At 38.0% G+C, this 12,813-nt stretch overlaps 3 protein-coding genes across 3 annotated transcripts; all 3 read left to right on the top strand.

Moving 5' to 3' along the window:
* Positions 1-1,763: 1,763 nt before the first annotated feature.
* Positions 1,764-3,519, top strand: SS1G_05339 (predicted protein; the record flags this gene model as incomplete). Its single annotated transcript, XM_001593861.1, has 2 exons — positions 1,764-1,950; positions 2,036-3,519. 2 exons carry the CDS (start codon positions 1,764-1,766, stop codon positions 3,517-3,519), a joined length of 1,671 nt encoding a protein of 556 aa, XP_001593911.1.
* Positions 3,520-5,074: 1,555 nt separating this feature from the next.
* On the top strand, positions 5,075-5,263 carry SS1G_05338 (predicted protein; the record flags this gene model as incomplete). The annotated part of the gene is made up of 1 exon (XM_001593860.1): positions 5,075-5,263. The coding sequence occupies one exon, from the start codon at positions 5,075-5,077 to the stop codon at positions 5,261-5,263; it is 189 nt and encodes a 62-aa protein (XP_001593910.1).
* A 6,081-nt stretch (positions 5,264-11,344) lies between these two features.
* On the top strand, positions 11,345-12,085 carry SS1G_05337 (hypothetical protein; the record flags this gene model as incomplete). The annotated part of the gene is made up of 2 exons (XM_001593859.1): positions 11,345-11,474; positions 11,544-12,085. The coding sequence occupies 2 exons, from the start codon at positions 11,345-11,347 to the stop codon at positions 12,083-12,085; spliced, it is 672 nt and encodes a 223-aa protein (XP_001593909.1).
* Positions 12,086-12,813: the final 728 nt, after the last annotated feature.

The following is a 12,813-nucleotide window of genomic DNA, read 5'->3' as shown; positions in this document are numbered from 1 at the left end:
ATAAAGGAGATTTAGCAGCGACCACTCATGAGTTTACTGTATTGTAAGATCTTACTGTACTTTACGAGGTCCTCTGTATGTGTAAGTCGGGCTATGGTATACATTATGGATGGATGGATTGTCACACTCAAGAATACTGGGTAAAGTATCTTGTATTAGAAAATACTAAGCTAAGGAGAAAAGAAGAAGGAAAACAAGAGTAGCGAGTTTTCCTGTGATTAAATACAAACGGGGCATGCCACGTGACCCGAAGGTGTGAGGCGTCACATGGATGTACAATTCCGTTCAGGTTTATTTTTACTTTTTTACTTTTTTTATTTTTTATATTTTTATTTTTATTTTTTTTATATTTTTTTATATTTTTTTTATATTTTTTTATTTTACTATTTATTTTTTTGGGCATCGATGGATATCGATTACTTCTTTTTTTTCCCCATTGTTCTACTTCTATTGTATGTTTATTTTCTATACTGGAGGTGGGTTTTGGCTTGAAAGATAACTTCGTATGGCCTATGTATCTATTGGTTCTTGTTTGTATGTCGTGGATGTTCCCAGCGTAGCAAGAATTTGGGATAGTCCCCAATAGTAGTGGGTAGCGGATAAGGCGTAGGGCGTAGGTGTAGATAGATCTCAATAGCTTACTTGAATGGAGAATGCTATTGTGGATTGTTTTCTGGGGGAGTGAGAGGGTGTGATGTACTGTATTGGAATGTTCTTTCTCGTATGTATTATTAGGTATTTTTGATTTTTGTGGTGCTGGGTATTGATTGTATCTTGTAGGTAGGTAGGTAGGTAGGTAGGTAGGTAGGTAGGTAAAGTTACCTGATGAGATTTTTATTTTTATTTTTGGATTCTGGAAATGTGGAATTTTAGAGGTTTGGATGTGCTTCATTCAGCTAATTATGCAGTTTTTTTTGATTTGATGGATGAATGGAGATGGGAATCAAAATGGGAATTGGACTAATATATATACTTTAGATATCCGCATAAGTATTTTCATGCTTGTTTTTGATATCGTTCCGAGTTTTCTATGTAGGTGTGTAGTTGTAGCGCGTGTCTAATTGAATTAATGGAGTGTTGATGAGGTCATGCTACTATTCAAATATTGGTAGTTGACTACTTACACTTCTCCTTGGGTTGTTCTTCCTTCCTTTTTTGACTTTGAACTCTGGGAAATATGGTAGGTGAGGAAGTCCTCACATTTTTATATTTTACGTACCTGATTTTCTCATAGATTTTTTTTTAATATCCGCACATTCGTTCTTTCCTCCTTCTTCCAATATGGGTTCGCAGTGTTACACAGTCAATAGCGACTTTCCCACTCCTGATGAACCAACTGTTGAACTTAGATGAAAGGGATTCCCTCAACCTCAAGTCCTTCACAAGATTCAATATCAACATATATTGAATAATTTCATTTAAAGCTTGTACAATTATTCCAGTATCATTGAATATAAATTTTGGTCTGGCACTACCAAGTTCCGCTTTTTATTTCACTCCATCTTTTACCCATCCATATTTATCTCAAGACTCGAACGCAGCACCGCTCGAAAATGTTCCCCTCTTCCTCCTCTTCTCGCTGGTTTGAACGCAATTACAGCAACTCAATCCCCATCAATGATGATGCCATCCCAGATTCAATTTCTCCTCTTTCCCTTTCCCTTCCAGACACACCTCCAAATGCTCCTTGTCAGAGACCCAAACTAGTCTCAGAGTTTAAGAAAGAGAAGCGTGCATATGAAAATAAATATAGCAAACAACAAATGGTTTATCGAGCTATTGATGAGAAAATCGACCTGGTTAGGTTTTTGCAGGCATATGAGAGTGTGCTTGCTGCTTTTGGGGTGGACAGTGAGGATAATGAGGGATGGGATGGAGAGGAAGAGGAAAGTCTGGAAATGGGAAGAGAAAAGGTGGAGGTAGCGGAAAAGATCGTCTATAAGTTGTTTTGTAAGTGTTTTTGGGATAGAACTTCTCTCGGAAATTTCTCCATAGTAAGATGAGAGTATGATTGCTAATTTGATGAGTTTGATAGGGAATGATAAGGGCTGTGCGAGAGAATCGGGAAGGAAAAGTGTGCCTTTAGCTCGAGCCAAAGAGGATAACCCCGTGCCGAATAAGAACACCTCGCGAGGACTAAAGGTTACGGCTTCTGAGATGGATACTATCAGTACGATTGTGGATGAAGCGTGGGAAGGTCTCCGTGTTTCTGAAGTACCCGCCGCCATCGATAATGTTCTCGAAAAAGATGAGTTAAATTCAACAGTTACGGCGATGAAGGAGTCAGATGAGGTTGATGAAATGATAACTGAAGATCTTACAAATGATATTGTTGAGGAGGATGTTTGTATCGCTGCAGAACCAGAGATCAATTTGAGTACCAAGAAAATTGAGATCATCTCTACAGTCACAGAAGTGGTTGGAGTCCCGGATGATATCAATACATCGGTGGTAGAAATGGTTACAAGTGGAAGTTTGAATGGAGGTCCTTATTTTACCACAGGCTGTGTAGCCAACACCATTGATGAGAAGGATCAAACATTCTCTACCATTTCGAATGTGGCGGAGGTACCGAGAAGTTTTCGGCTCGCAATTAGATCTAAGTCTACTAGCGAAGCTACCAATGGAGATTCATCTATTGCTGCCCCGGTCGATTCAGAAGTAGGTACCGCTACAGAGACTCTGTACGAAGAGATTATGAAAAATCCAAAGACCTTAATGCTCGGACGATGGGGACGCCACAGGTATACTCAATGGGTACAAGAAAATGACAAAGCAAAAGAAGCCCAAGACGAAGATGTAAAAAGAGAAATCTTTCGTCTCATAGAACTAAAACACAAGCTACTGCCTCTCGAATGGGGAAGACTACCATATACCTATCCCATAGCATCATCGACTCGAAATCATAGCGACTCTTATACTATAATGCTGTGGGGATTTGATCCCATTCAAAGAACGGAAGAACTTCTCAATGTCAGATTTCAATGCACATTTGAAGAAGGAATTCTCGAAGCTATCACAGTAGAGCCAATGGATCTTGATGAATTTGCTGCAGACAAAATCAAAGGTCATAAGACACTTAAAAATGCATTTACGTTTCTTGGATTCTGGGATTGGGCGGTTCGACAAAATATGTACTCTTCCAATCGAAAAGTTCAACCTATGCACCAGCTCTGTTTACAATGGATTGATCCAAATAATGTTTTTCGCAAAGCGTATTTGCAGAAGACTGAAAAAAGACCAAATTCAAATTCTTCGGAAAGGGTTAGGAGGGAGCGTGAACTTAGTATGGGGAGGAATTGTGGGAGCTGGAGAGAGAAACACACGGTTAGTGGTGCGAGTTATGTTGGGGGAAAGAAACGTAGCGGGAGTAGTGGTTGGAGTAGAGGGAAGAAAAGAACGGCTAGTGGAAATAGCTGTAAGGAGGGGAAGGAAAGGAATGATCGAAAGGATGATAATTCGAATGAGAGACTGAGAAAGGTCAAACGGAGAACTGCGGCCGAGATGATGGATGCTTAAGAAATGGTAAAATGGTGTAGGAAATAGGTTTAGATGTGGTATGGTATCCTTGAAGAGGTGCGGTTGAAAAGAAATTTGCGTTATGAAGCTGTTAGACGGTCGTTAAAAGTATAGTTATAGTTATGGTAGTATGGGTTTCAGATTACATTGACTTTCGTTAATATTATTATCATTTGGTGCATGCAAACTGGGTGTATATATTTTGAATGTGATTCATGTGAAGATGTTTCCATGAAGATGTTTTAATAGTAAGAAACCTAAGTCATATCTACTTCCACAGTCTATAGTTCTCTATCAAAACGAATAATAATGAATGCAGCAGTCTTCAATAACCTCTACACCTTTCAGAGGGATAGTGGAAATAGGGTATGATTCCCTAGAATTATAGATGTGGTGTATACTGTAATAATTTGATAAACTATAGATGTGTCTATATAAATTTTATGGAAATGGATAATTATATTAGATATTTCAGAATTATAAAATAAAGATCCTGAAACGTTAGAACTGTAAAAATAGAAGATGTGCGTAGTGTAGCAGTTTTGTGGGATGGGGATGAGGATTGGGATTAGGTGGATTTAGTTAGAGGAGGAAATTGGTGGAATAGGATGGATGAAGGATTGGTGGAGAATTTGAATGAGTGTGAGTATGTGTATGTGCATGAGTATGCGAGAGGAGAGGGGTGGGAAGTGGGAAGTGCTGGAGGAGATGGTGGAGGATAAAGGGGTAATTAGGAGTGGGTGGAGGATATGGGGGCAGTGGGATGGATAAGATGGGATGGGGGAGGTTGGGATAAGGGAGTTGGAGTATGTATGTGTGTATTTATATGTATTTATGAGATATAAAATTAAATATAACTTGGATTTGTATTTGACTCCTTTAGAACAAATAACAGAGAAGTTTTAATATTTACTAAAAGAGAGATGTTATATTTTAATATAAACTTGTAAGATCGATATAAATAATCTTAATAACTTCTAAAATAATTATGTTATGATGTATTTGAAGATAGTACCAGGGCCTGAATAATTTTTTTTTGAAATATGTTATAACTTATAATTAACGCTATTAATTATTTTAGTAAGTTATAATGATTAATAAATAAAAAATAAATAATAATGATAATAGTAATATTAACTTGAATTAATATAATATATAATTAATACTAGAATATGATACAAAGTGAAAAGAGATAGAATTATTTTAATATTATTATATTATAAAATTCATTCATTTAACTACTCATCTACCTACTCATCTACCTACTCATCCACCTACTCCTCTAATTACCTACTCATCCACCTACTCCTCTCTATCTACAGAAATATCACACGAACGACCCGTATAATGAGAATAGCGGTGTATGTATAATACAATATATATAACTATACTTGAGACGGGACCCATGGATTAATTTGAAGATATGGAGATATGGAGATACAGAGACGGGGTTTCAGTCTGCAGTACACAAGTCAGAGGTTACAGGTTAGGGGTTGGAGGTTGAAGAGGGGTATGAGGAGTTTACTCAGTAAAGCATGTGATATTGATGTTTATCATGAGTTTAGAAGTTGTAAGATGTGAGACAAAAGATCCAGATAGAGGAACCTTCGGGGTTAGTGGAGATACAGGCTCTGGGTTTCAGGTTCTAGGTTCTTGGTGGTATTTTCTGAGGGAGTGGGTTATGGCATATGAGGGTATGAATTACGGGGTTTGGTTTAGGTTAGGGGTGTTTGAAGAGGAGTGAGGAAGGGTGAGTCATTGAATGGAGAGTGAGTGGATGGGGGAGTGAGTGGATGGGCCGGGGCGAGTGAACAGAAGGTAAGAGAAAGTTAGATGAGCGAAGAGTGAGTGGTTGAGTGAATAGGGACGAGTGAATAAGAATCTACAAGTTGCATCCACAGGAGCAAGAATACCTATTCAAGAATCAAAAGTAAGTGAAGCTAAACAACAAGAGAGAAATACTCTACAACTAAGGTTACAGTTTAGTTAGAAAATAAATTCAATAAATCTGAAAAATTACATACCTCATACAATAATAACTATTAGTTTGAAAAAGAATAATAACATATCTCTTAAGTAATATAATGAACTTACAAATAATATGAATAATTTTATCTAGGAAATACATCCATATCCAATACCGACAATATAAATTTTACATTCATATTCATCCACATATTCCGCACACACACACACGCTCTCTAATACCTACCTACACACAGTAGGTAGGGGAATCCTGTTATTAACCGTCTTGTCCCGCACCGCTCGAATGGAGAAATGAATAATACATACCTACCTACATAGGTACCTACCTAGTCCAAGTAAATGGATGAAAGGAAGAATGGATATACTCGTGCCGTCAACACTCAAAAAATACCTACCTACCAATCAAACGCTACTCATTACCAAGATTTCCAAGACTTATGTATATGAAAGTGGATATCAAAACTAAGTATCTATGTAATATGTACGAACTCTGCAAGATTTAAAATCTTACTTTATAGTGTTCTAAAGATAGAAGTGATTGCAGTGTGCAGTGTGCAGGTGAATGAGTGAGTGAGTGAGATGGATGGATAAATTGAAATTGTCTGAATCGAATAGGTACTTGATTCAAGTGTGTCATTGTGTATGTTATTAACCATCAGGTAGGGTTGGGCGTTTTACGTAAAGGAGGGTATTGTTATACGTAAAGTAGAATCATAGTTAGCATCATTATTTTTCAATTTATTTTTCTATAGTCACTTCAATATAGATAATGATTAGAAAATATTGTTTTAGTAATTTAAAAGATAAGATGATAATTAATAGTTAAATAGAATAAAAATGACAATTCTTCTTTTTGTAGGCAATAACAAATCGCCGATATATGAAAAATAATCTTATATTATAATCATATGAGCTGTATTGTTACGAAACGTAAAGTGAGCTAACTTTATTATGCTTTGTTTAGTTACGTTTTGCCCGGCCCTACTATCAGGACCTCAGAAGAAGGGAGATTTTACAATTTCTCAACTGGATTGATGAGTATACAATCATTAGATGATAGGATATGAAATACAAAGCTTGGATAGGATTAGATAATATCTACAGTAGGGAAGCGAGTGAGCGGTATATGATTGATTCATAGATAGATAGATACCTAGATACCTACCTAGATAGTCTTACCGACATATCAACTACCTACCTACCTACCTAGGAACTAGGTATCAGATAGAAACACAATACAATACAACACAAGAAATCCCTAGCTCAATAATAGGAGTAGCTGCTAAAATCAACTTACCTAGTACCTACCTAATAAACCATACTTACTATGAACTCCGCGGAGTAAGTAATTAAGTATCATCTGCAGCTAATGACAAAAGGATAATCCTCAAAATAGAAACAAAAACACGCTGATGGGAAAAATATCGTCTAGATAAAGGATGTGCATATATTAATATTATATATATATATATAATTAACCAATCGCGATAGGGAGATGATGAAAAGCGAGGTTTTTCGATAGCGAGGAATGGATATATTGAGGTTAGAGCGTTAGAATGAAGTCTTGGAATGTTATTTTCCGGAGCTTGTCTTGTCTTGTCTTGTTTTGTTCTTGTCGGTATAGTGTGCGGTATAGTGTGTAAAGGTGAGTACTGTATGTAAGTGGAAACGGGGAGAAGGGTTCGGTTGAGAAGGATGTATTCGATTTCCCCCCTGTTCTCGAACTTTCAAGTTTAGTCTTCCGTGCCGAGGAGGAAGATACCAGGTTTTCTGCACGGTGAACGGTGAAGCTGCTTTATTCGGCCGAATTCTTCATAGTGATAGTAGGTAGCATGGTGCATGGAGGATCATGATGCATCTGCGCTATTACTCTCGTCTTTTCTTGTCTCCTCTTGTCCCGTCTCGTCTCGTCTCGTCTTTTATCTTGTAATAGTAGATATTCTCTTTCTAGACCGACACAAAACACAACAACAATACAATACAATACACGAGTAACTTGAATAATCCACCCCAACCACAAGAAGCACACATCCCATTGCATCGCACAACCAAAGAATCGGAAGATGAGTCAAGTGGAGTTAGCGTGAGCCCCTCAGTGGATGATGAGGAGAAGTTTATAAATAGTCCGATTGTGGATCCCACAACTAACTACCTTGCCCGTTGATCTTTTTGTGGATCGCTCCAAACTATCTATCAAGCGCTCGGGGACGAACGGAAAGATGGGTAATTACCAGCCGAGAGTGTGAGATCATGCGCGCCTAGTTGGTTGTTTGTTGGTGAATGACTGGCCGTATATTTTTTAATACTTTGGTCGTAAGCGATTGATGGTACATTGTATTGTGTAGTTTGGATGATCCACTTCTGACAGGGGCTCGTTTGTTAGCTGTGTGCCAATTGAATGGGAGTATCAAAGTTTGAGATTGTGCATATGGATATAGATGTAGAGCGGACGAGTCTATCTTATGTGTTAGTATTTTTTTGTTTTAATTAAAAGTGTATAATATCTCCTTTGAATCTTTCGAATTTAAACAATAAGATGGTGGGTGTATCTTTGATATTACTACTTAATGAAGCAATTTTGTAGATATATAATATGATATATTTAACAACTGCGACAGGCGATATGAAAAAGACCGAAATACTTATTTTTTGTAGATTTTGAGACGATATTTTCAATGTTGAAGATTAGACCCTTGCATCAATGATAATTTAGCGACCACTTGGACGAATAACAAGACTTAAATACCACCTAATCGAAAAACCGGAATTCGGCAAGACATGAAGAAGATATGAGCGGCAAGATTAAACGGGCGACAAGAAAAACACTGAATGAATGGACAAAAAGACAATAAGTTAAACGTCTACGACGTCGTTGAATGAGGGTTCGGAGAAATTTCCACATCCTAGTGTTAAGCTAAATGTACATACATACATGTCACATATAGATAATTAAGAGAGTAACGCAAGCAAGCAAGCAAGCAAGCAAGCAAGCAAGCAAGCAAGCAAGCAAGCAAGCAAGCAAGCAAGCATTCATTCGAGTAAAATTGTAAAATTGTAAAAAGTACCGAAAATAGCAAATCAATCGGCGGAGATGCACAAAAGACAAAAGCTTCTATTTCGAGAACAATTAGTTGGAACCCTACCCGGTTGTAATACGGTGAGTGAGGTTCTGCTCGGTTTGATTGGATGAAGATGCATGAATTAGTGAGAATTTGTACTTTTTGAGATAAGAGTACCACTGACTATATGTCAGGGGTTAGGTGAGGAGGTTGGTAAAAGAGCCGAATCAGATACTTACTTACTTTTGGATCGATCTTCAAAGTATGTCTTACCTTACCTAGGTACTCGAGTACCTAGTATTTATTCCATAATTCCACATGTCGGGAAAATAGTGGGAAAAGCTTCGGATATTTAGTTAAGAATTGCTGATTGTCACGGGAGTGGAGCTAGATGTGGGATGTTTTTGGTTTTTGGTGGTGTCGCTACATGGGAGATTGGAGTGTAAACTGGGATGTATTCTTACAGTTTGAGGGTGCGTTAGTTAAAGCTACTCGAGTAAATTCAGATTAGATAGATGTGTAATGAATCCCTGGAACCGACTCCATCTTATAATGGATCTAATGCGATAGCAAAGTGAAGATTTCCCCGGATTCAGCTGATCATTATCTCTAGACCGTTTGTCTAGTTAAGTGTAGGAAATTCTTATTTCTGGCTGATTATGATGATTGTTTAGTCGGAATCCTACGATAGTCATAGTTTGATAACCCCTAAAGCATCAATCAGCCTTGTACTGATTCCTACCCTTCCCCTCAAAAGTCTATCCGTTTCTAATCAGTTAGCCAGCAAACATGAGGCAACTTTTGCACTACTTGGCATAGATTAAGGTACCACATACACATAAATTGGTAAGCAATTATTGAACCGTTCTTTCTCCCAGCTTATAGGTATCGATGAAGAAAATCCCTAATCCATAGTAATTCTGCCACGAAGGAGGTAGGAAAACAGTTCCTGTCAAACCGGTAGTGATCAATGCCATGCCAGTAAAATTTTCACACTTGCAGGGCTACCCAGCACGCTATGCAAATGCTTGTAACTTTCTCTACAAGCCCAATGAAGATGGTCCGAACACTAATGAATGTGGATTGAGCGAATATCTCCACAAACAGAGTCGGTATGTATAATAATAGCTCGTTTAAGGATAAATGAATTAACCGCTCGGGTATTTTTGTTGGTGAATAATAATGAACCTACTCCAAGTAAACGGCGAAATAGTACGCGAATAGGATGCGGGAAGATGGAGTACCGATGTATATGCTTGTAATGTACAGGATGGTTTATGAATTTCAATGTTGGATTAAAGATTTTTGTACTTGGATGTCGTATGATGACTGGTTGATCAGGTAATGTAGTAGGGTAGTAGATAGTAGTAGTAGAGTAGTAGAGTAGTAGAGTAGTAGAGAGTAGTAGTAGGGTAGTAGAGGGTAGTAGAGTAGTAGTGTAGCAATCAAATAAATGAGGTTATTTCCTTTTGTATCACCTTACCGTGGTACAACCAAAAGGGTACATTTAATTTTCATCTCTTGCATTTGCATATGATGATGAGGATAGGCCAAGGAAAATGGAGAGATGATGGAAATTAAATGGACAACTAAAAAAGGTATGCAGCACAAACAACACATTCGTAACATCTTACAATCCCAATCCAGCTACTGAGGTGGAAAGATGAATATTAGAGATTACACCGTAGAGAGAGTTGTGATAAGAAGTTAGTCTGTACTAGTTAGTCTTGTAAATATTTGGTAAAATTTTTATTAGATGAAGATATATAAGGTTATCTATCATATATATCATACATATCCACTCAACTTATTTATCAAGGCTTGTTTGTGCAGAGTAAATGGAGTAAGCCAGTAAGCCACATGGGTCAAGAAATGGGTCAAGGCCGGGTCGTGATCAAGCATTAGATATTTTGGTCAGTATGCCTGGTGCGCTAAGTGATTAGATTGGTTTAATTGGCCAGACTCCTCTAGTGCACGTTCGCTGTCCGGCAAGACTAGACTAGATTCCTATTAGCTTCATCTCATTTCATCTTAGATCATTTCTATTCTTGACCTCTTTCTTTTCTTTCCTTTCTTTCCCTCAACCTTCACTTTCAAGATGTTACTATGTACCGAGTTTAACTTTACTTTTTACACCAACAACAATGCATAGGATACTTTTATCCTGACATATGCTTTATATTGAAGCTCCATATACAGAAAAGGAATAAGATACAAGATAGAGGATTCAATCCTTGTCTCACAGAAATCAGGAACAGCCAACAGCCCTGGTCTGCAAGGTACAGTCAAGTACAGTATCCACGATGAAGAGATCCACATCTTTTACCATCATCGTATCATTCTACCAGGTTTATACTTTATTTTTCCGTTTCGGATGACAATTTACCTCCGCATTGTACTTAGTTTACTTTCTTCAGCGTCTGAATTAATTGACCAGGGTTTGCTTATTTTATTGTTCCTATTCTTATTTTATCTGATGCTCAATCGAGTCAATTGACTCGATTTTCTATAAGATGACTTTACTCTCCTCTCAATTGTGTACATCTTCAACCTTCAATCTCATCTCATCTCATCTCTCATCTTCATCTTCAACCTCGTACGTGAAAGTCACTTCACTGCCTCTTCACACGACATCAGTTTCGAAAACTTGATATCTTAGCACAGAAGCTTCCCAGTGTTGAACTACTTTATATATATCCCTCCACCTCAATTTGTGTCGACCACATCTCCAACCAGAACAATCTCCAATTTACAACATAATTCTACACATCAACGACATCATGCATTCCATCAGCAGTATCGTTCTCCTTTTGGCTTCGGCCGTTACCGCCGTTCCAGTCAACACTGTACCAGCTGTCTCTTCAACTGACTCTAAGTGTGGAACAACACCAACACTACCTGTCAATGGAGGTGCGTTTTTACCCTACAAGTTTTGTTCAGTCTTGTTTCAAGAATTACAACTAACATCTCTACTTCCAGGTGCTTCTGAGCTTCCATCACCAAGTGGTACTCTCGTCTATGCTGCTCTCGGCCGTGGTATCCAAAATTACACCTGTTCCGCCGTTGGTGCTACTCCAGTAGCTATTGGTGCCATCGCAAGCCTCTACGACGGTACCCAATACGCCAGCTGCTACGGCGCCTCCAATTTCAATACTTTGACTAATCTCGCTCCCTATTTCGATCTCCCCTCGACTACTAGTGCTCAGTTCCTGGAACTCAATCCTCTTGGCAAGCACTTCTTTGATGCCAGTGGCACTCCAACCTTCGACCTCTACTTTGTCAACAAGATCTTGTACAGTGCTAAAATTGGTGACGTTCCCGCACCAGAGGACGCCGACGTAGGACCAGCTAATACTGGTGCCGTTGATTGGTTGGCATTATCTGCCAAGGCCAATTACAAATCTGTTGGTCTTTCAGAAGTCTTCCGTGTTGAGACTAATGGTGGAAACTCGATCAATCCTTGCACAAAAGTTGGTGTAGAGAGTGTTCCATACGCCGCCCAATACTGGTTCTACAGTTGACTCCCTGAGGCCACTGATCCTTCTGCCGATGATGACGTATGTGATAATTCGGAAGAGTAATGGATCGAGGCTTCAAGAAGATATGTCATTTCTTATGACTTTTAATGTTGCGGAATGGACGAAAGCAAGGATGAATGGATGAATAAGTTGGGTGGGGGAACACAGAAGGAATGCATATGTAGGATATGCTTCTAGATGGATGAGCAGGACAGCGGGAAAATTGGTGATCAAACAAAAGCAATACCTCATTAGGGCATGCATTAATTTGTACATACATTTCTTTTCTCTGTGATAGCTGGACTGCTACAGTTTTTTGCTTTCTTATGAGACATTTTTTTTTTCAATTCAAATACAATATCAATTCATATTATAACAAATTATCTTTCTGATCGATATCTTTTTCTTTTCCTACTTCCTTCTGTGTATTTATTCCTTCTTCTCATCGTATTGCTTGGGACAGTATATACATATATGTTGACATATTAAAACCCAAGCAACCCCAAGTTTTTCACAATCCCGAAAATGCGAGATGGTAATTAATCTTAGTGAATTCTTATTTCTGTGTACAACAAAACGGAAGTTGGAAGTTGAATCTTAAAACTTGAAAGTTGCATTGCGAGGGTAGAAGAAAGAAGAGATAAGAAATCGAGATAAAAGATTTATCACTTAATTAACATTTCTTGAGTTTAGAGAAAGAAAAAAAAAAAGTATACATAGGTAGTAAGGAA

This window comes from Sclerotinia sclerotiorum, genomic scaffold (genome assembly GCF_000146945.2).
Source record: "Sclerotinia sclerotiorum 1980 UF-70 scaffold_6 genomic scaffold, whole genome shotgun sequence".
Lineage (NCBI taxonomy): Eukaryota > Fungi > Ascomycota > Leotiomycetes > Helotiales > Sclerotiniaceae > Sclerotinia > Sclerotinia sclerotiorum.
Note: the sequence above shows the minus strand (reverse complement) of the source record. Positions and strands in the feature narration are given on the sequence as shown.